General features: G+C 38.7%; 1 protein-coding gene and 2 long non-coding RNA genes across 3 annotated transcripts; 2 read left to right on the forward strand and 1 right to left on the reverse strand.

The window, feature by feature from the left end:
* Positions 1–14,363: 14,363 nt before the first annotated feature.
* Positions 14,364–15,416, reverse strand: LOC129738118 (uncharacterized). Its single transcript, XM_055729303.1, has one exon. It carries the CDS (start codon positions 15,414–15,416, stop codon positions 14,364–14,366), a length of 1,053 nt encoding a protein of 350 aa, XP_055585278.1.
* A 3,578-nt stretch (positions 15,417–18,994) lies between these two features.
* LOC129738991 (uncharacterized) lies at positions 18,995–20,492 on the forward strand. The gene is made up of 3 exons (XR_008735710.1): positions 18,995–19,629; positions 19,688–19,940; positions 20,004–20,492. It is a non-coding gene; the product is annotated as an uncharacterized LOC129738991 (long non-coding RNA).
* A 66-nt stretch (positions 20,493–20,558) lies between these two features.
* LOC129740369 (uncharacterized) lies at positions 20,559–22,210 on the forward strand. The gene is made up of 3 exons (XR_008736215.1): positions 20,559–21,299; positions 21,370–21,776; positions 21,837–22,210. It is a non-coding gene; the product is annotated as an uncharacterized LOC129740369 (long non-coding RNA).
* The last annotated feature ends 1,762 nt before the right edge of the window (positions 22,211–23,972 follow it).

Consider the following 23,972-nt stretch of genomic DNA (forward strand, 5'->3'; position numbering starts at 1 on the left):
GCGGTGGACGACGCAGGGCTGGCAACCCTAGGTGCCCCGCTTTCGCTGCACCTTCGCGGGGATAGAAGCGGTTCACCTCAACCTCACTACTTTTCAGCACACCAGCTGTTGTGTAAGATGGTATTTGAGGAAAAGTTGGACGTGGTGTTAGTGGCAGACCCGATCGGATGGCAGTAATTGGGTAACCGATAAAGAAGATACCTCATATAAAAGGTGGTGTCTGCTGGAGAGCAAGGCTTCGTGATAGCCAAGGTCAACGGGATCTTCGTCTGTAGCTGCTAAGCCCCCCGAGGTGGTCTCTGTTGAGGTTCGGCGTCATGATGAACAAAATCGTTGAAGGTCTCACGGGCAGGAACCCCGTTGTCATAGGCGGGGACTTCAACGCATGGGCTGTAGAATGGGGTAGTCGCCTTACAAACCCCAGGGGCCAGATTCTTCTGGAACCTACCATAGGAATGGGAGCGAGTCCATCATTGACATCACCTTCACGCGTATGTGATGACGAGGAAGACCAATCGGAAAGACACTCAACAACCCGTCTACTGGTGGACGACAGAAATCGCGGACTTGCGTACTAGCTGCCTACGGGCTAGACGACTTATGCAGAGAGCGTAGTGAAGAGTGCCCTACGTAATTTCGAGGTCTCTGCAGGGCAATCAAGGCGAGCAAAAAGGCACGATAAAGGCAACTCTGCGAGGACGTCAATGACAACCCCTGGGGCGAAGCTTACAGGATTGTTATGGCCCGTGTCCAAACAAACTGCGGGAGATTGTCAACGAGCTGTTCCCTCAGCATGTGGAAATTACATGGCTGAGGATCCCATACGACTGGGATACGAGTGAAAAGGAGCAGATTTCGCTGGAGGAACTGAGCGACATCGCTAAGTCCCTCAAGTTGATCGAAGCTCAGGGTCCGGATGGCATCCCTAATGTAGCAGTGAAGGCCGAGATCATGGAACATCCTGAAATGTTCCGGTCATCACTGCAACAGTACGTGGATGAAAGGGTCTTCCCAGACGTGTGGAAGCGGTAGCGATTGGTGCTCCTGCCAAAACCGGGCAAGTCACCAGGTGATCCATCAGCATATCGCCGGAAAGGTGCTGGGGAAGGTGGTCCACAGCAGGATCCAGCTCTACACCGGCCTATTCGATAAACATTTCGGTTTTCTAAAAGGCCGCAGTACGGTGGATGCCATTCGACGTGCTATCGAAGGGGCAGACGAAGCCAGACTGAAGAAGAGGAGAGGATACCGGTTTTGCAGTAGTCACCCTTGATTTGAAGATCTTTTGGAGTGCCAACGCCAACTACAGTATATTACCAGCGAGGGACTGGAAACAGTGAGTGTCTTGGCAGGGGTTCCACAAGGATCGATACTTGACCCGGTATTGTGCAACATTGTCTACGACGAACTGCTGAGACTGCGTCTCCCCACGGGCGTGAGACTTGTGGGATTCGCCGATGACGTGATTCTCCTGGCATCGGGCCCATCAACCGAAGAGGTCCAGCAACTCTCCACAGTAGCTATTGAGAAGGTGGAAAGGGATGCGCTCAAAAAACTTGCGTCTGGCTCACCACAAGACCGAGATGGTGCTGATCACCAACCTGATTTCAGCACAATCAGGGACGATTGCAGCTGGACCGTGCGCAATCGAATCCAAGCGTGCGATCAAGTACCTGGGGCTGATGATCGACGGCTGGCTGAGCTTTACGGCCCACGTCGACTACGCCTGTAAAAGAGCGGCAATGGCGACCACTCACGGGCCATGTCGAATAACTCGCTTTCTTTAATTATCTTCCCGCAAAATTTCTAATAACACTTGAAGGCTGTCCTCTTAACTCGCCTGTTATTTTCGAGCAGCCTTTTCAACTCACTTGAATTGTATTTCAATATGCTCAGACTATCCTCTCAACTCACTTGAAATTTTTATCAATTTGTTAAGACTGTCCTCTCAACTCGCCTTTCAATTTCAAGCTGTCCTCTCATTTCGCTTGAAATTTCTATTGATTTGTTCAGGCTATGCTTTTTAAGCTGTTCTCTCAACTCGCCACTAAATTTCAAGTTGCCTTTTTCAACTCGCATGAAATTTTTATCGATTTGTTCAGGCTGTCCTCTCCATTTGCCATTAAATTTCAAGCTGTCCTCTCAACTCGCTTGAAATGTCTACCGATTTGTTCAGGCTGCCCTCTCAACTCGTTATTCAATTTCAGGCTGTTCTCTGTTCGCCTTTTTGGACGTTAGGGGCCGTCCATAAATGATGTCACGCGTTAGGGGGGGAGAGGGGGTTTCGATTTTTGTGACAATTTGTGACATGGGGGGGGAGGGGGAGTCAGCTTGAGCGTGACATCACTTATCATTACAAAAAAAAAACACAGCAAAACAATAACAAATAATTTTATCCTAAATTCAATAAAACTATACTTGCACCATTCATTTAATAAATAATAATACTTACGTAATCACTTTTGGTAAATTTTATTAGCATTAGAAAGTTCACAAGAACACTTTCACTATAACACTCAGGAAAGTCCTTCCCACTTAAATTGTGGCAAAACGTGATCAGGATTGCTTGGCTATTCTAACCTGTGGAGAAGATTTGGATTGCGAATGGATTGAAGAAGAGGAACTAGATTTGGATGGTTGGATAGACTAGATTTGGTCATTGATATGGAAAGTCATCAACTTAATCCTTGGACTCATGATTGAAATGTGTTTTAAGCAATGATTGAAGGCTTGTTAAAAGTTGATAACCTTTTTTTCAATGCTTTGAATTAAACTGATGAATTTTAAAAAAGCAACATTTTTAATCAAATTTCTAAGAGAGGAAAATTTTCCCCCGGGGGGGGGGGGGGGGGTTTAGAAAAACGTGACGTAATAAAAAATGGGGTTTACTGAATTTGTGACAATATGTGACGGAGGGGGGAGGGGGGTAATTTTTTTCCAAATTTTGCGTGACATCATTAATGGACAGCCCCTTAGGCTAACGGCACGATTAGCGACTAGTGCCTTCTCCGAACAACGTGGTTTTACCGGAATTCGCCGACGAACGAATTTGCACGTCCGTACAGATCAACGACCACAACCTAACTGACCCGTTTTCTTCCGACACCTCTTCTCGTTCGCTCCCGGAATGTCATCGATGAAGGGTTGCCAGATTGCCAGAGTTGATAGAGAAGAAAAATGGGGGACATTGGTCAACCGTTATACAATCCTTCATCCAAGGTCCCTGCACATGTACGTTCACATTTACACTTTTTTTTGTCATGGTTAGTCCGTAACAAACACTGAACTGAAAAAAGGTTTAAGGTAGCTTAAGATTTTTTTTTTCGCTAGTGAAACGTTCTACAGATGTTGTCGACTACCATTTGGGCTTACAAATACCACGGATATCTTTCAAGAAGCTATGAAAAACGAAATGTTGTCAGATTGTGAAGGTACCGTCAACTACTTGTACGATATCATGGTGTATGTTTTGTTGGTTATCCATCATGGGTGCATGGATTCACCGCAGTTTCTGCATAAGTATGTGCTCATATGCATTCTTAGATTATTAAGTTCGACAAATCTCCAATGCAACGCGTACGCCATACCCGAACTCCATGGCTTCGTACGAACTGTTATGGAGTGAATGAATACCTTGTGTTGATGTAGATAACTGTCGGCCGCATTATATGGGATTCGAACCCAAGAATTTTCTTGCCGATACCGGGAATCGAACCCAGCACGCCTGGCATACTAAAACCAGACTCGGCACTTGTACGACATCATGGTGTATGGGGACAAAAAATACGGCCAAAACCTCTTTAAGGTAATGAAGAAGCTTGAAAAACATAATGTGAGAATCAACCACTTAAAAAGTTCATTTGGAAAGAAAGATGTGAAGTTTGTAGGTTTCAAAGGGTCAAAAGAAGGCTCAAAAAACAAATACGAAAAAAGAGCAATACAGGACGCTCGCTAACCACACTGACTCGCTGAAATAGTCGCGCGATCACTTGCAGCACTAACAATCGCTAGAACTCCATGTAGCATGTGATGATTTCTTTGATAGGATGTTTGCTATCATTGAATTTAAAATTGATTATTTTATAGCCAAATTTTCTCGTTGCATTTTCCCTACTCTGTACAAGTCTTGGACGACGAAACTATAATTACTGATCAGAACTCACAGATAGACAGATAGTGCTATTTGAAAGGAGCTAGTAGACTTTCGAATCAGTAAGCCACTAACGGAGTTGGACCTACGGAGAACCAACAACTACAAGCAGATCTCATGTTTCTGGGTAACATGCGAGAATTGTCTTTCAAAAGGCAAGGGGTTGTCCTTTAGCCACCCTGCGACTAATTTGTTTTATTTTCGCTTCGGGTGAAACAGACTTAAAAGTAAATTTATTATCTTACCCTCGCATGACCAACGGTTGAATGTTCAAAGTCCTTTAGAGCTACTTTTGATTTTTGATAAGCTGTTTCTAAAGCAACTTAAAATTCTCGTTTCGTTTCACCAGGACAACATTTTCCTGTGACTTTTCTGCCTAAGCTCGTAAAATTACTGTACCAAATCGATAAAGAACTTAACTGTCACCACAAGTATACTAGCACATCTGCCACATGGTTTGTCGAAGGAAGCGAAAAAAAAAACTTAGAAATCGCCAATAAAAACGAAATATGCACAACATGATGTCCCATCGTAATCAGGTTGACAGTTCAGCTGCATAATAATCATAAAACATGCACTTCCCTTCACTTCATTTGGCTCGAGTTCCTGTAGGTTTGAATCACTCAAACACAAAATTACGATGCACTCCGAGAGCCCCCAAATGTACCCTCGAATAAAGGCTGGAGAGCGCATTAATATTCTCCGGTCCCAGCGGCGAATTTCTGGGCTTCTGGGCTTCTCCAATGTGCACATAATTTTATATGTTCCTTGATTTTATTGTTCGCCAATATTTAAATTCAGCTTTATGTAGCTTCGGAATATGAATTATTTAATTAGGCGCTGCTCAATCTAAATAAGTTCAAACTGACTTGCCAAACTTCAGCACCTTTCGTTGTTTTGCTGCTGATGGTTGAGCTCGAACAGGTTCCCTGTATGATTTTTGAAGAGGAATTCATTTCAAAAACTAAGCACAAGAAAAGATCAAGACAGTTGATGGCTGGTGTTTGAGGTTTCGCGCAAAGGAATTTCGAATTCTCGAAATAAAGTTGTTTCATTCCGGATAAGATCACTCCGAGTGGAGTTTATTCGTTTGTTTTGGCTGGGAAAGCGCGGATTGGATCTTTTCCCCGTTTGAGGGACATTATGGATTTTTGGATCGGTCATTTCGGATAAGCTCGTAAAATCGACGGTTTATGGTGGGAAACTTTTATGTGCGTAACATTTGCCAGAACGCCCAAAGAAGTTGGAACAGTCGTACGTCACTTGGCGACGATGACATTCTCAGCGTTTTTAGGTAGGTAATGATAAATTCTCGATTTGATAGTTGGTAAGAGTACTGAATAAGTTTACATTTTTGATGATTTTACACCAAATTCTCATTATTTCATATCAATTTGACCGGTTTCAAGGATCTTACACTCGTTATTACTCTTCAAAGTAAGAGGAAAGCGGTGGCTTATATGTGCCACTCGTGTATACAAGAAACTGTGATATGTTATCCCGAGCATCCGGGGGTTTTTTGCTTTGTTTGATCGATCTACGCCTCACCGTTTAGTGTAAAATGCATCGATCATGAATGGTAAATAAAAAAAATCAGCTCGAACAGGAATCGATCTCGAGTCCACCGATCACCTCTCCGACATTTTACCATAAGGCCAAATCGTCAAATGAAACGAGTCAAGCTGTAGCTCTATTATTCAGTTGACTTAATCGATTTGAATTTGCTGCTAGATTCCCCGGCAGAAAACGCTCATCTTGCCGCAATTAATGATGCTTATACTGCTCATTATGCCCTTATAGTGACTGGTTTTCAACTTTCGGCAAAAAAAATTTAAAATGCATATTTAAACGTTTTTAGGGGAGATGAGGGCATAATGGGCACCTTAAGGAAAATGCTTATTTAACCATAGAAAACAGCTGTAATATGTGAATTACATCATTGTTTCGTGTTCCGACACTCAAATAGTCTATTGTCTAATTGGATGAAACTTGAAAAAGTAGATAAAAACGTTTAAAGATGCATTTAAAAAAAAATTGCCGAAAGCTGAAAACCAGTCACTGTAGAGGCATAATGAGAAACCCCCCGAGGCAGTATGAGCACCATTAATGAAGGCATAATGAGCATTTTCTGCCGGGGAATCTAGCAGCGAATTCGACTCGATGAAGTCAATTGAGTAATAGAGCTACAGCTCAACTTGTATCGTCTGACGATTTGGCCTATTGGTTAGATGTCGGAGAGATAATCAGTAGGCTCGAGTTCGATTCCTGGTGGAGGTGATTTTTTTTTCTTCTTTTATCATTTATGATCACGATTGCACTAAACGGTGAGGCGTAGATTCATCAAACAAAGCAAAAACAAAATAATCTAGGTCTGTTTGTAGAATTCAAAGAATTAACACATGTTCATACATTATGTTTCTGGTGTTTTGTTTGACGGATGATGCTTTGATGCTATTAGCCGTATAATGTTACAATAAAAAAAATCAATCATGAATGGTATGTGCAAAAAAAAATCCCCTCGAACAGGAATCGAACTCGAGTCTACTGATTACCTCTCCGACATCTAACCAATAGGCCAAATTGTCAGACGATACAGGTTAAGCTGTAGCTCTATTATTCAGTTGACTTCATCGAGTTGAATTCGCTGCTAGATTCTCCGGAAGAAAATGCTCAATATGCCTTCATTGAAAGTGCTCTGTTCGCCTCTAGTGAACAAATTAAAGTAAAAACGCGTTTTACAATTGATTAATGTAAAAAATCAAAAATTTTATGATGCTGAAAATTTAGAAACAATGTGTAGATCATGTTGCAGTGCGTACATTTCAGATCAAGATGATTTAAAGGTCATAAAAGCTTATTTGGTGGTGCTCAAAAATTATAATATTTTCGTCACTTGAGAACCTAGCTGGTTATTATTTAATATTTCTGTAAATATGAAAAGGATATTTCTTTTTTGGTGAAAAATTAATACTATAGGTAGTACGAAACAAGTCCTCATGAAAATTTGTTTAAGAAAATACGTACTTATGTAGAAAAATGGACTTCTCATTATGCCTCGGGTGCTCGTTATGCCCTCATCTCCCCTATCTAGTTTTTCAAGTTTCAGCCAATCAGGCAATAGACTATTTTAGTTTATGAACACGAAACAATGTTGTTATTCACATGCTATAGCTGAAAAATGATTCCCAGTTGTTTGAATCTCAATGAAATTATAAAAATACAAGGTATTAAAATAAGATTAAAAAAAATGTATTGTTCCAAACAAGCTCTTTGAATACAGAATACACAGATTTTTCAGACTTCCAAATTTATTGTACACCCATAGAAGAGGTTGCAAAAATCCAATGCCTATTTAGCAAATCTCTGTGCCGATAATGCGCTGAAATGTGCACTGTGCCGAAGATGATATGTTTGAAAAACCGTAACTGGCATAAGGACTCGGCTCCCAACCAGTATGATGAATGACCACTACATTCTAGCGAAACAAGAAAAACATTTTATGGGATTTCCTTCCTATTGGATTATTCATCCCAGAAACAAGAAAATAAAAATATAAACTACAGCGCCCGTAGGGAGAGTCGAACTCAAATCACCTTTAAATCGCCTTGCAAGTCCAACATCCTAACCAGTGTGCTATTTGAGCTTCATGAAGGACGAGGAATATTTGTCATAGGTTTTCTGCCACCGAACAATCACAAAAAATCGTACAACGGTGGCTTCCCGGCGTTTGGCCGCCTTTCAAGGTAGTCCTTTGTCTTGCTATGGTAACTGGAAGGGAACGGGAGTGAAGGAACGGGAAACCCATTGAATGAGAACTGTGCTTTGCTTACTGCCTGCTATTACATACACACGCTACATATACACAGCTGCTAAAGCCGGGCAGCTTGGCCGCTGGTTGTTTGCCGGTAAATTGAAGCAATGTTTTTGTTGTTGCTTTTGCTACATACACACGCACAGCTGAGCCGTGGTTGTTTGTCCATGGATTGAATTGTAGCAATGTTTTTTTTGTTGCTTTTACTGCATACACACGCACAGCTTGGCCGTGGTTGTTTGCCGGTGGATTGAAGGGATTGATTTAGAAGTAGAAGGATGTTTTTGTTGTTGCTTTTGTTACATTCACAAGCAGTGCTCGGTTCGCTGGCTGCCTGGTGTTGGCCGGTATTTATTTCCATCCTCCTTCGTCTTGTGATGCGATAGGGAGGGACGTGAAAGCGTTTTTATTTTGTTTCTTTCAGGCATACGCAATTCGGTTAACTTGGGAGATTAATGCCGGTGGGAGCAAATCGAATCAGCATCGGTCGCGTTATCTTCTTGTACCAATGATGCTATGTAATTGACTACACGCCATTGGCACAGAGGCTGAATTTTGGGTGTAGAAATTATTGATGTATCACATATCTATGAATGATCTGTGGCTGATTTTACCCTCAATATCCTTGTATTTTTTTCAATTAATGATGAAAAAAGTAAGTTCGGACGGAAAAATTTTGAACCAAATGAGACCTATCTTCTGTCCGTTTCTCCGAGAAATCGCTTGCATCCGCACGCATCGGAAAATGGAGTAATGTGATTTTCCACCTTGGGTGGCCAAAAATAATCAACTTATTTTGACAACCCCCTTATACCCTTTTATACCTACTGGTGTCAAATGTCTTTAGTTGCAAACAAACGACCTCGGCTAGAGGGATTGTTTTAATCTTCTAGTTCATATTTCGTCTAATGCTCTTAAAACAGATCTTTTTTTCTTGAAGAAAGTGTTCAACCTGAGAAAAATTCAGAAGCAAACGCCAATCAGCACAATTTGACCCACTTGAAAGTGCATTAAAATGACGACCACATTTTGTAAGTGATGTGTATGAAAATTATCGTTCCCATCTCGCACATATTGTAGACTTTTTTTTCTCCAGGTTTTCATCTGTTTGGTTTATTGTCTGCACAGAAACCGCACTCCCGAATGCAAAGCAACAAAGTGGAATGTGTTTTCAAATTAGGAAGGCAATTATTGGGCTGCCAAGAAAATGTGAAGAAAACCAATGTTCTTTTGCCACTTTTCAAAGCAAACTTCAAGCATTGAGTGCTCGCTCAAGTGATATTGATGGGATTTCGGAGTTAAAAATAAAGCAACGAATCTTCCAAGTCATAACGATATACATAGGCTGAGGTAAAAACTCGTTCATAATTAAACACGAAAAACGTCTGCTGTTGGCGGCTTTCATCGAGTTGCTCCCGCGAGAAAGTGTGACTGACTTCAAATTTAGATAGCTAGGCTCGTTTTTCCGAAAACAGATTGCCGGGGAAATTACTCTAAGTGTGAGGTGCCAGAGATTAGTTTTTGAAGGCAGCTGAATAAAGAAATGATTTAATGGGAGCATTTTTTAAATTTAATTATGACAGCGTTACATTTCGAGTTGAACTGCTTAAGAAGCAAATTTGACTTGAGTGAATTCGATCCTATTTTTATGTGTGGATAGGAATTTTTCAACCTATATTTCACATTCTAACTCCAACTAAATACACCTTTAAAAACATGATTTCAAAATTTTCATCCCAAAATCCGGGCAATATCCGGGAAAATTCGGATCAAATCAAGGAATTTTGACAAAATTTTCTAGAGTGTCCATTTCCAGGCCAATTTAGCGTTCCCAGTAATAGGGAAATCTGACGATTCTTTTCCCGGGAATTCTCGGGATCCCGGGAAAAATTAAAAAAGAAAATTTTTACACTCTACTGCAGATGAAACCTTATATGTATGTAATATTTTTAAAATTTTAGGTCATAGTATTGCAGAACATTCCAAACTTTTTTAATGCCTCGAAGATTCTATTAGCAATTATAAAACCCAAGACCCAAAAACTAAATACTTTAACCGACAAACTTGACTGATTCTTGCAGCAAAAATTTGCAGAGGTTTTTCATTATCAATAGCAGCCGGTTTGCTGAACTTCAGGTTATCCATCAAATCTCATAAACTTTCAGATAACTATCTTTTTGTTTTAAAAATAGGTCATTTGCTAATAGTTTCTACTGTTAAAAGTTTGCGAAGTGGAAGTTCTAAAAGATGCGTTTTGCAAAATAGAACATTCTGATTCTTTTCATAGATTCTTTGTCGTTTTTCACATTGACACTTAGTTTTAAACTGAAATAAAACATTTTAATCAAATTCAAAGTATCTACAAGTTTTTGGATGAAAAAAATATAAGTCTAAGCCAAATACAGTCACCGAAAAAAAAAATAATACCATTATTTTTTTCAGTAAAATATGAATAATTAAAAATAACCAAAATCCCAACATCAAGTTCATTTCTTAAAATTTACTGTGTAAACGTGAATAATATTGCTTTTACGAACTGTTTGAATATATACACAGAGCGAAATAAGCATAGTACCACTATGTGTTTTACTTATTAAAATGTGAATCATTAAAAATCACCAAAATTTTCTTCTCCAATTTGTTTTGAGTTGTTTATCGGATAAATCAAGCATAAGTTTACTTTTTTGGACGTTGCAATTGGCGTTGAGAACCAGGCTTCGGACGAATCCTGAGGCGCGACTCAAAAGAGGCAGTCGAAAATAACTCTTTCTCACTACTCCTACCGCCAGAATCGCTACCCAGTAAGCGCGTCCTCTCAAAAATCGACAGAGCATGTAAAAAATTGAGTGCCGAGTCACCGAACTTAGAAAAAAGCGATAAATTTCGGCAACACTCCAAGAACGCAAATATTACCAGTAAAGGCGTCCTCTCAAAAATCGACAGAGCAAGCAAAAAATTGAGAATTGAGTCACCGAACTTAGAATAAAACGGTTAATTTCGGCGACACTCCAAAGAACGCAAGAATTCTTATTCGGTTTGTCCTGCCGAGATTATTATTATTATTATTTTTATTATTATTTTTTATTTCTGCTTTTTTCTTAAGGGAAAAGCCATTCGAAGTTAAGTTATATTAAAACCTATTCTTCAATTGGCATAAAAACCCTTCAAATCAGTTTTACAATCATTTTACAATAGTTTTTCAGTTAGGCAGATACAATCCCAGTGAGATGTACTCTTTTAAGGGATTTCTTTTGGCGGTTTGTAACTTAGCTATCAGTTATCACTTTACATTAAACAAAATATGTATAAGGAAATATGTTCTCTTTATATGCTGCGTGATTCTGGTGCATGTTGATTTGGTGGGCGGGCGGTTGGCGGTGGAGGGTGGCTGGCGAGGTGTGGCGGTGGCTAGGGGAGGCGGAAGAGAAGAGCAAAGAAAATTTTATGTAAGATATGAGTTTATCTTTCTTTTGAAGTTCAGCTTCAGGTGTTTTTTGAAATTCTCGATGGTGTGACAGTTGAGAAGCGGTGTGGGCAGGTGGTTGTACAGTTTTGCACCGATGAACGATAATTTCCGGCGTCCGAATTCGTTGCTTGTTCGCGATAGAATGAAGGTAACGGCTCTTCTTGATGATCTTGCGTTCAATGAAGTTTGTAGGGTAGAGCTCCGATACTGACTAGGATAAGTCACAATTTTCCGAACGTGTAGTAAGATCTGAAGCTCATACAGCGCACTTATTGGAAGAAAGGAATCTGTTTCGTTTGCATAGAGGAGGCGCGTTGGATACAAGTATGGTTTGCGTAATACGGCTTTAATACAGCGATTCTGAATGACTTGAAGTTCTCGTAGAGTTGATTTACTAGCAGCTCCCCAACAGGAAACAAGGTAGCTCAGCCGTGAGTGTACCATGGCAAAGTATATTTTCTTCAGACAAACTACAGGAACGAAAGCAGAAATTTTCCTGAGCAGTCCACAAAACGCACTTAGTTTTCCTTTCAACGATGTGATATGGGCAGACCATGACATGGTGGAATCTAAAACCAATCCGAGAAACGGATATTCCTTGACCTCTTCAATAATGCGGTCTCCGACTTGTACGGGATCGTGGGGTGGCAATGCACACCTTGGAGATCGTATGAACATGTGTTTCGTTTTGGAAAGATTCAGGGATAGAAGATTGGATTCAAAATATTGTTTCAACTGCAAAATGTCGTACTCCATTTTTAAACTTATTTCATTGCAGTTTGCACCACGATAAAATACTGAAGTGTCGTCAGCAAATAAACGAAGTTTCCCGTAAAGGTGCAATTTTGCCAGGTCGTTGATGAATAATATGAAAAGTATTGGACCTAGGTTACTACCTTGAGGTACTCCGGTGGAAATGTGCCCAAGGGAACTCCTCTTGTCGTCGATCGTGGTATATTGCAGTCGTTCGGATAAGTAGCTTGATATTAAGTCGTTTGCGACTCCTCTTATACCCAATAAATCTAATTTTTGTACTAGAATATCATGATCAATAGAATCGAACGCTTTTTTCAAGTCGATGAAGAGTGCCGCTACAAGCTCCTTTTTGTCTAAAGAGTCGTATATGTCCTGGATCAACTCAGAAGTTGCCGTTTGAGTGCTGGAACCTTGGCGAAATCCATATTGACAGGAATAGATAAGATCATATGTTTTTGTAAAAGCTTCCAACCGTTGAACTACCAATTTTTCAATCAATTTATCAAGGACAGATAAACATGAAATCGGTCGGTAATTGTTTACATCAGTAGAACTGCCTGATTTGAACACAGGAACCACACGAGCAGTCTTTAAACAGGATGGGTAAACTCCGGTGCGTATTATCTCATTGAAAATATCACAAATTAATGGGGCGAAAATTTGGTGCTCTTGTTTGATAAAAGCTGCTGGAATGTTGTCAGGACCTGTTGCTTTTTTGCTACTCAGATCTTTGATCAGCAAAATTATTTCGGAATTGGTGGCTGGCTGGAGAAAGATGCTACGATGATTTGGAGTGATTGTACCGAATTTACGAAAATCTCTATCGCTATCTAAACTAGCCGTTAGATTGGGACCCACGTTACAGAAGTGGTCGTTGAATATTTCACAAATTTGATTAGTATCGGTGAAAGTGGTTCCGTCCACTATAAGTTTCGTTGGATTTCCGTTGCGTTGGTTACGTCCTAAAACTTTGTTTATGTTCACCCATGTTTTGCGTGGAGAACAATTTAGGAGCAGTTTTTCGTAATAATCGCGTTTACACTCTGCTTTCTTTTTTTGTAGATGTTTTGAAACGTGAGTAAGAAGCTCGGATATCGTTTGATCATTAGGGAACCTTTTTAGCCTCTTGAGAGTTTTTTCCTTTAGTCGCACCCACCACCATAGATCAAATGTCATCCAAGGACACGAGTCTTTAAGTTTGGCATTAACTTTTTTATGTTTGGTACATTGGGCTATCAATGAATTATAGGTGTTAATAACGTGAAGGAGTTTTGCATTTGCATCTAAATTGGTGGGAATTGTACTCATCGAATTACGGAACAGGTTGCTTAGTTTATTGTGATCTATTATCTTTTTAACAAGCGTTGTAGAACTTCGTTTGCAATGCAGCTCTAGTACGGAAGAAATCATACAATGATCACTCAGATCGGTGTCTATCGTTTCATTTTGAACAGTGTTTGCGATTCGTAAAGAGCAGATAACGTGATCTAAATTGTTCTCGCTAGCAGGTCGTGTTGTATAAGTGTTTGTTACCACAGCATTGTATGAAGAAAGCAGTCTCAAATATTCGGAGACAACATTGTTCGAGGGCATGTTTACAGGAATATTCATATCACCAAATATTGCGAAATCCTTTTCGCTTTTCAATCCAGATAAGATAGTTTCAAGTTCGGACAAAAATCTTCTAGCTTCAAACGATGGGGGTCTGTAAATCGCATGCAAGTGTAATGGTCTCGCGTGCGTATGCAGCTGCCAATGGATGTGATGAAAACCGTCCAGAACTCGATTTTGAATAATATGTGCATCAAGATCAGTGTGAATGAAAACAGCAAGACCACCATGAGATCATTTCGACAGGAAAAATAACTCCGATAACCATCTAGACTGTACAGACAAGTTCTCTCAGGTTTAATCCACGTTTCAGACAGGATTACAATATCTATTCTTCTCGCATACCATTTAAGAATATCTTTAACGCAGTCGAATTTGGGAAGATCATTCAAGCCTCGAATGTTTAATTGAAGAATTTGTAGACCCATTTTGTTATCAATATTGATTTTATTATTTATCCAATTTTGTATACAGTGATGTTGAAATTTTTTTATAGTAGTGTTAGACATAACGGAAAAAGATTAAAATATTCGAAAAAAAATATCGATGTTGCGAAGAATAATCATTTATTAACGCTTTGCTGCCGGATAGCCATGAGGAGTTGATGGTGATCCGGATGAGCCACTAGAAATGTCCAGTTGCCGTTTGTTAGTAGAACGTTCCAATTTTGAGAGATCATTCTGGCATCGCACGACCTCAATTTTGGATCCATCGGATTTCTTAGCAAGGATGACTCCGTTTCGACCAGGCCAAATGTATTTGAAATCAACTTCAGCTTGTTTTTCACGAGCTGTCTTGAGCAGGTTGATTCCATAGGATGTTAGGTCGTCCCGCAAGATGATTTTCCTGGCTATTGTGGATTCGTAACCTATCGCCGATAACAATAATTGCCCGTGAGCCTTTTTCTTCTCAAACAGTTCTTCCTTCAATTTCTCACTTGCAAAAACAACGCGGATCGGGATGGTTTTGTTTTTTCCGTTGTCTGCATTTTCCTTTGAAATCAAACGCTTACAGTCCGTCATAGCATTGGGGGGGAGATCGTAACCAACAGCGCTAGCAATCAGTCCAACTAATTGATTAAGATTTTCGTTTGCTTTAAAAGGAACACCCAAAATTACTGCGTTCGTCGATAATGCCAAACGATTAATCCGATCGACTTCCAGCTCCAGGTTAGACACAGTTTCTTCAATTTTTCGCTGGTCACTTTGCAGAGTAAAGACATCCTTTTTCATTTTGTTTTGATTCACTTTCAGCTCCTGTATTTCAGACAAAATACCATCCAGTTTGGTAGAGACGAAATCCTGCGACTTTTCAATCTCTTTGACCGTATTTCGCACTTCGGTAAGTTCGGATTTTGTTTCGCGAATCTCAGTCAGCACAGTACGTAGCTCTTTAAGCACACGGGACTCCTCGTCGTTGCTTTTCGATGTAGCTGCATGTAAGTTCCGGCATTCCAGCGAGCAGTAAAACGGTTGTTTGCGAAGCTTACGGATGGCTTCGCCTGCCAAGTTCCGACACTTGAAATGCTCAGACTTGTAGCAGTACAAACATTCGATCACTTTGCTGGGATCCTTCTCCGGTTTCGAGCAAATCGCGCACAAAACAGATTCCACTTCGGACATACTCAACTTCTGGTAGGTAGAAAACAAAACAATCAACACTAGATATGAGCTTGCTGCACTTTTTCGGTGCTGATTCGACCGCAGCTTCTATACAGGTTATTGACAATATAGCGCGAACGTGGAAAGAATAATAGAAACGATAGCACCGACCTGCAATTTTTCGGCTTAGTACAACCTGATTAGGTGTTCCGTGGGTATGCAGTGGGTAAGAAAACACCCGCTCCGAGGCTTCGTGTTCCGGTATTTCCTGCAGACACCTTCAAAGCTAGTATTTTAATGCTTTTCCTTATTTTTTCGATGAAATTATTAACACCAATTTTAAAACTTGTTGATAGCTAAAAGTGTTGCCAAAAAAGACCTAGAGGCAACGAATACGAATGCGTACATGCGAAATCAGTTTGAATCGTACTCTCGTACGGTGTGGTCGCATTTATCTCCGTGTTTTTTTAGAGACAAACATACAAACACGATTCGGGTTGTTTCGCGGCGTGGGCGTGTCTCAGATTATTTCGTGTTTTGGGTGAGTGCACCCAAGCAGCGTTGCCAGATTGAAAACCGCTCAAGTCCGTAGATTTCACGAAAATCAAAAAATGTACTGTTTTCGGCTAAATAAAACTTGACGACCTTTTTTTTTTTTTGGTCGTCAACTAGAGTTTTCATTTATCCGCAGAATCCCTTGAATTTATTCGATAATCCGTAGAAAATCCGTAGGAAAATGCTGAAAATCCGCAGATTTGGAGCATCGATCCGTAGCTCCGTAGAAATGGTCAAAATCCGTAGAACTACGGAGAAATCCGTAGATCTGGCAAGACTGCACCCAAGGCACGCGTATGGTGTGTTCCTTTCTGCTGGTTAGATGATGCAAAATCGCAAGAGCTCTCAGAGGCTCAGCGCTCCTCCCAAAGAGGCCTCCCTGGGAGGAATCAATGGCGCGTGACGATTCAGAATTGCGTTCAAGTTAAGCACATATTTGATTGCTTCACTAGTAGCTCAGAGCTGCTGGCTGGCTGATGGGGTGGCTGTGCAGCGATGTAAGCACAAAACATTTTAGACTATTTTTGAATCTTAACAACGTTTACATTGTTACTCTAAGTTTCATTCAATGTTCATGTAACACGTTTGTCGCACCGTCAACTGGGGCATCATGCAACACTTTTCAACTTAAATGGCTTCTAAAAACTTAACATCCACAGACAATCCTTCTGCTTTTACATCAAAAGTTTTAAGGTTGATGGAACCTCAAATTAACGTAGGCAGAAAAATTATTGGTTTCCCCAGTTATTTTTAAATTTACAAAGCATGCGATTTTTATCCTACTTAAAAAAGGGGTAAATTGCAACAAACTTTGTTTTTAATGAAAAATCAATTACAGTAAATTTAGGTTTGGTTCGAAAAAAAAATTGTCAAAAATTATTTTAAAGAAAGGTGCTGCGCTGCATACATTTAGGGGTCAAAATTATTAAAAATCAACTAGCTTCAATCATAAATGTTCATTTTATGATAGTTGAGTTTTGAAATTATTAAACGCGTGATGCAAAACAATTATTTCAAAAATGATTTTAAAGAAAAAGCAAAAAGGTGCTGCATACATTGAGGGGTAAAAAAATTCTAAAAATCAACTAGCTTAAATCATAAAAGTTCATGATATGATAGATAAAAAATCTGAAAATAACAAACGTGTGATGCAAAACAATCATATCTCAGCATATGGAATCGAGATTTAGAAGGTGATTTGCATTTTGATGAATTTTTGCCCAGACTGGTAACTGAATTATAAAAATATTTATTTTAAAAAAATTTGGTGATTTTCCAAAAAAAAAAATACAGTGTTGGTATTGGAAAATGAAAACAGTATTAAGTTTTAAGATGATATAAAAAATTGTACATCTATTGTCAATTTTTTCTAATTTTCTATGAGAATCAAAAACTTTAACTTTAAATCTATCTCACGATGTAAGAAACTTTGACATGATCATTTTGTTATCATTAAATGATAACTTTATTGCATTAAATTTCAATAAATATTGCAAAAGTGTTGTGGTATAAAAATGTAAATAACATCGTAAACGTAAACGTACAAATGTAATAGCGTTTGACGGTTATTGATGCTACCCGAAGAAAATATCTTAAATTTCTTTACAAACTTAAGGCTCGTTGCGCAATCCCTTCTTGTGCTATCGGACCCCAATTTTGCATGTAAACTTCACATAACAGTCTGCTTATTTGGGCCACTCTACTTAACAAAATAATCAGCGAGAACACGTTCTAGCTCTTTCTATTCAAATTAAATCATTTCCAAATGACACCGCCGGTGCAAACCAAAACAAACGAGCACGGGCCAGTCAGATTTCCAGCACATAACGTTTGCCTCATAAGCATTTTCCTAGGGAGCTACTCCCGTAGGGCGCTCATTTCTCTTTTCAGAGCAGAGTGAGAGGCAAAAAGAACTCCCTAGGAGCATTGCATCTTCGAGGCAAATGGTCACTCTTTCTCATTCCTTCTTGCCGCTGAAAGAGTGGGAGCAAATTTTAGCTCCGTGGGTATTTGCTCTCAAATGAATCCGAAGCCTGAGCATCAGTTATTGAAACAGAGGTACCAAAAATGATGTTCCCCTGTGTAATCGTTACATATTTTCATGGATTGAGTTACAGAATTACAGATATTGTTTTTTTCTAAGAATTAAAAATTTCGCTGAGTCATGTCGATTAGAAATCTATAATCGTTCACCCAGTCTTCATTATAAATCTTTCACAATTTCTGTCATTAATCAAGAACAAAAATATTTTACTTCATCAAATAGTTTTAACTTTGCTTGAAACGAAAAATAATGACTAAACTAACTCCTATACAAGGTTATTCCAATAAATAATATCTTTGAAAGAACTGAATAAAATGTTTAAATTCCCAACAAAATATTGATATGTAATTGTATGGTTTAGTAGGGAATGCTATTTTATGATAACAATCTAATGCAGAAAAAAAAATCGTTAAATAAGTTTATTTTGAAATAAGCTTTGCGGGCTGCACATATATATTTCGAGGGCCGCATGCGGTCCGCGGGCCGCGATTTGCTCATCCCTGCTTTAGATCAATAATGGGGCTGAGTAAGCTTTTTGGTACCTGTTTTTTGGTACTTTTGGTTACTTGAATAGGTATCAGCACCCCTATTGTAAATATCAATTCTTTACGACTAAATGGAATCTCACGACCTAAGATCCATCGATTGCCACACAATCTTCAGCTTTCAGCTGGTAAACTTTCAAAACAAACTCCCCAGGAACCCAATTACCCAGGAGCATAAGCTCTAGAAACACGAAGAAAGTTCCAACCAATTGAAGAATCTAAACAGCACAGCATCAAGCACCAAGTTGGTCAAGCAGCAGCAGATCTCCAGGAGCCATTCACGCAGCGCACTAGGTGCTAATTTGCAGTTTAGGTACACCAGATGATTATGATGCAAACGGTTGTCTGCTGCACGTTCGAGCGAATTGAAATTCCTGTTTTTTTTTCCTGGCTAAACTATCGATGTAAAATCCCAGCAAAAACTTTGCAATGGGTTTGTACCTACTCGGTACCTACACTGAACGAAATCGAGCTATAGAATATATCAGATTGATTTAATAATTTTAAATGTACAGGGTTTATTAAACGCTATTGATAAAACCAGTAGAAGCTATCAAAAAATCCAATAAATTTTATAGGTTTTTATAACTTATCATTATTAAATGCTAAGCTCAGCGAAAAATATTAGTAATTCCAATGAAATCTAAAAGGCTGATTTAGTATGCATTTCATTAGAGAAATCCAATAACTTCCACTGGCATTCTTTGTGCTTTGTGCTAGTATGCTTTAACTTTGTTACCGATTGTTATCCTATCGCCATGCCCAGTTTCGTTATTTTTGCCATAAGTATTTAAATAACGTCAAAATTATCGCCCCACTGTTGCTCAAAACTCAATGTTAATAATAATTAAGGATGGTTAGTAAGTATTCGAATAAGTACTAAGCAAATTGGTGTTGATTGTGGGATTTTAATTTCTGCATTTTAGTTTTACGGAAATGGTTTAGTCACTTCAACAACCGTGAAAAGCTTGTGTGTTTAGAACACAAAAGCAAGCTTAAAATGGTTCCTAAAATCATAGACAGCAGCAGATACTTTGATACAACCAGAAGCAAAAACTGCATCGGCCGAAACAAGCATCACATATTTCCAGTAAGTTTTCTCACAATTGTTTATACATTTTTCATTTCAAATTATTATTCAATTCCAGATTGCGAAACCTCTCGCAAACTTCGTAATGGAAGAGGGCAAGCCGGAACATCCACTCATCGAGGACAAATACAACAAACGGGGCTGACCTATAACTGACGGTATCTGAACTCGGTCAAAGGAAATGTTAACCGCTCATGACGCCTGCTACTGGCGTGGGGGATTTTTTTTTGTTTGCGAACAGTACGACGAGGCGCTCCGAAATTTCATTCTCCCCCAGAAAGACACTTTCGGAAAAGACACACCATGTCCCCGTAAGTTTATGTTTAATTAATTAGACTTGCAAATTTTTTAATCAGATCTATTTGTCATTGCAGTCGCAGAATGCGGTGGTTAAGTCGTACGACATCAAAGGTCTGGGGAAGTAAACACCATCATCTTCCATGATCAAGCAAACTGAACAGGAAACGGAAATGAAAAGTTGCATCGAGAGGCCGGCGGAACTCGGGATTTTATACCTACCGGGTCAGAACAACCAGAATCAGAAAGCAGTTTTTTTTTTCTAAATAATATTATGGAGAAATTCTGTGGAAAAATATCAATAAATGTATTAATTTCTATAAACAGACTTATCAATACCCGAGAAAATATTAAAATCATTTGAAAAACAAAAGCATATTAAATGGCAATCATGGAACCATTCATTTCATCATCGAAAACAATAAATTGTATCAATTTGGTTTTTTATTATATTCATTGGAAATTCCGATAAAATGAATCCTTCGTCTCCTGATAAAAAGTATTGGATTTTCCTTTAGTGCAAAATTACTAAAATTCCCAATAAACCTCATAGCCCGATTTTGTTCAGTGTACTTGAACGTGAAGTTTGAAGAAAAAATGTGGCGGCACAAAACTACACAGCAAAAAAATCTGAATCCTTAACAACACTGAAATTGAAAACCTGTAACATTACATGACGTAGAACGCGATTTATTAATGTAAATTTACAATTTAAAAAAAGCTGAATCTTTAACAGCACTGAATTCTAATGACACAAATATTACTTGACACGGAACGCGATTATTTGTTGTAAATTTACATCACATATGATGTAAATGAAAAGAAGCATCATATATAACGGAATATTCAATGCGAATTGAACATTACACGTATGAAAATTTTACACGTTTTATTTTTACGGGTCATATTTAACTCGCACTGAAAATTCCGTCACGATATAGAATGATATAATGAAACGTAAAATTAATTTTATTGTAAATTCAATAAGCGAATGAAAATTACACTAAATTCAAATTCAATCCTTTAAATCATCTGAGATCATCAATAACATCAATCATGTTTAAGAAAAAACATGGCTTTAAGGGTTAAAAGTGAGGTTTTTCAGTGTTCGTTATACCGTGGTTAAAACATAATTACTCCGTGATTTAAGCGTCGATCTGATTCATTTACACCGTACAAAGTTACACCGAGGGAGAAAACGCTGTAAACAAAACGTCAAAAATCAAACCAACAACAACAAGTGTAAACAAAGAAGATCAAAATTCCAACCCGTAGAAATTCGGTGTTATCGGCGCTATCGCGTTCATGAAACCGTCTCGAACACCGTCGCGGAACCGGAGACATCGTTTTTTTCTGCTTTTGCTATTTATGAAGTAAGTTAGTGTAATGATTGCAATTATGAAATTTGTTGTATTACATTGTATTCTTTCCCTTTCATTCTAGGAATCAAAATTGCGGGGTTTCATGCCGTTGACCCACTTTTTCCGGAGGAACCAAGATCATTTGGAAAACACTTTACCGGTTGGAGTTCATGTTGTTGCTTGAATTCCGGTTCTGCGATGTACACGAAACGTTTGGGTGTGAGCAAATCCGAAAAGCTACTTGATAAACCGAGGATAAGGGGATTCCTTGAGGACCAAAAGTAAAAATACGAAGTTGCAGCAACAGGCTTGTGTTGAGGTTTGTTATTTGCAAGAAAAAAATTTCAAAATTTTAATGAACATTTCGCATAACATATTCCAGTAAAGCCCAAGCGATGCGACACGGTTCCGGTCGAGAAAAAAAAGCAATTTACCAATACAACTTTACTCAATCGGAATTCAAACTGGATCTGCGGAGATGTCATTCAGGTAAGATGTTTTATCAATTTGTGATACTCGGTGGTTATTTTGCTCCTTATTCACTCGCAGATACGTCTGTGTGGCGCAAGAGCCGCATATGCTATTTCCTACATCCATCGGAAGTCGATGTTGCCCCCTGAGGCTAGCTCGTCAAATTCATCAAACACACCCAGCGAGAAGTCAAAATAAGGAACGTCTACATCCGTTTATCCGTCTCAGTGTCACCATGTCTAGAATCACCATGCGGCCAACCAAAGTGATACGCTCTTTGCCAGGAAGGGCTAGTACAACGAAAAATCTAATCTAATGCCCAATCTAATCTATTGTTTACAGTTCAAGTGGGAATGAACGTGAAAAATGAACGTTTATCAATAACTTAAAAAACGCGACACAACTGACTTGTGTTACATGGTGAAATCGATGGGGAATAGTTGAAAGATGAAATTCTAGCCGGACTTGTTCCTTAAAACCTTCTAGAACTGTTGTTATTTTGATTTCCCCGGTTCTCACCGCGGAAGATTCATCATGGTGGTGAATCGGAATAAAAACAATTCTATTAAATTATAAGGAACAAGTCCGGCTGGAATTTCATCTTTCATTCCTCTAAATTTCCACTATGTTACAAAACCTAGTTTCGTTGCGTTGTTAAGTTATTGACGAAATAAGATTTTACTCGTACATTTGAATGTGAAGTGTAAATGGGCATTAAACAAGATAACCAAACCTTAGTTATATTTTTTGGCCAAAAAAATTCGGCTTTATGGAGACGTTCTTTCAATATTTTCGGCAACATTGAATTATACAACTAAAAGATATTTGAAAGTGGAATGTGGAAAATTAATAATTAATTGTGAAGCGAGAACATTGCCATAATGAAAAATAAATTATTTTCATTTGAAATAATCTACCCTTTTCATAATACAAGCGAGGAGAAAACTTGCAGAATTACATCACATATCACGGAATTTTAAGTGTAAGTAATGTATACACGTCTTTAAAATTTTACGTCTTTAAAATTTTACACGTCCTTGAAATTTACTCGTCTTTGAAATTTTACACGTCTTTATAATTTTACACGTTAGTAAAATTTTACAGGCATGTAATATTCAAATCGCACTGAAAATTCCGTCATATATGATGCTTCTTTTTATTTACATCACATGTGATGTAATTCTACAGATTTTTTTCGTTGTGTGTAGTTCCACGATCGGTCAATGTGTTATTTGTGCACATTAAACCTAGCCTGAAGCCTGTAGATTAATAGTTTTCCCGGTCCAATACTATCGTAATTGTACAAACAGGATGAAGTTATCGGCCTCTTTGCTATCGCTGGGTCACGAAGTTTTGTTGAAAAAAATTGCTTCACTGTTCAGAAATTTAACAAAATTACTATCAAAATTTATCAGAAGTAGGAAAAAAGGAAAAGATATGACAATTTAAAAAGCCATTATTTTTCATTAAGTTAATAGCTAAAGATTTTGAAATGTACTGTGGAAAAATGGTCTTCTTCACGACCTTAGGCCATCGAGTGTAAATAGAACGAACGTCTAAATCTGGTGGGTTATACATTCGAATGGGCATTTATTTAATAAATTTTTAACGTTTTTCAAACCATACATAATCGTTTCAGGAAGATCGTTTCACAGACTCCCTGCGTGAGAGGGACCCAAATGTCAAAGAGCAATAAAACATAAAAAAGGACCACTTAAACACCTTTCTTTTTTACGACTTCCTCGAAACTCAAACCCAGAGGCCATCCGTAGGAAAATTAACGCCATTACCTATCCCTCTCCTTGGTTCTAGATTGTTTTATCTGCTTCATGTAGAAGCCGAGTCAGAAACATGCTACCGATCGCATTGACTGAATTAAACTTGCAGCAAGAAAGATTATCATTTTTATTGTGGCATTTGTGGTGTTTTGAGCCAAAGGTCTATGGACGGATAGGATGGGTACATATTTAAAATGAATCCTCGAAACGATTTGATTGCCAATGATGATGATGAAACATCCCGATAAGAGTGAACTCCGAATTCTAGAAAGCGCATACTCGCTGGTTAATGCTCATAAAAATGTCCTTTCTCGATATGCGGCCACCAGAGAAAGTTTAGACAAAAAAAAAACTGAACAAAGAAGATCTTTGGAAAAGATTTCTGGGAAATGAAAGATTTAACATAGCGGATGATTTCACGAGAGACAGAATGGAG

Source organism: Uranotaenia lowii, chromosome 1 (genome assembly GCF_029784155.1).
Source record: "Uranotaenia lowii strain MFRU-FL chromosome 1, ASM2978415v1, whole genome shotgun sequence".
NCBI lineage: Eukaryota > Metazoa > Arthropoda > Insecta > Diptera > Culicidae > Uranotaenia > Uranotaenia lowii.

Coding starts and splice junctions, on each gene's coding strand:
- LOC129738118 (XM_055729303.1), bottom strand. CDS start 15,416: ATGTCCGAAGTGGAATCTGTTTTGTGCGCGATTTGCTCGAAACCGGAG.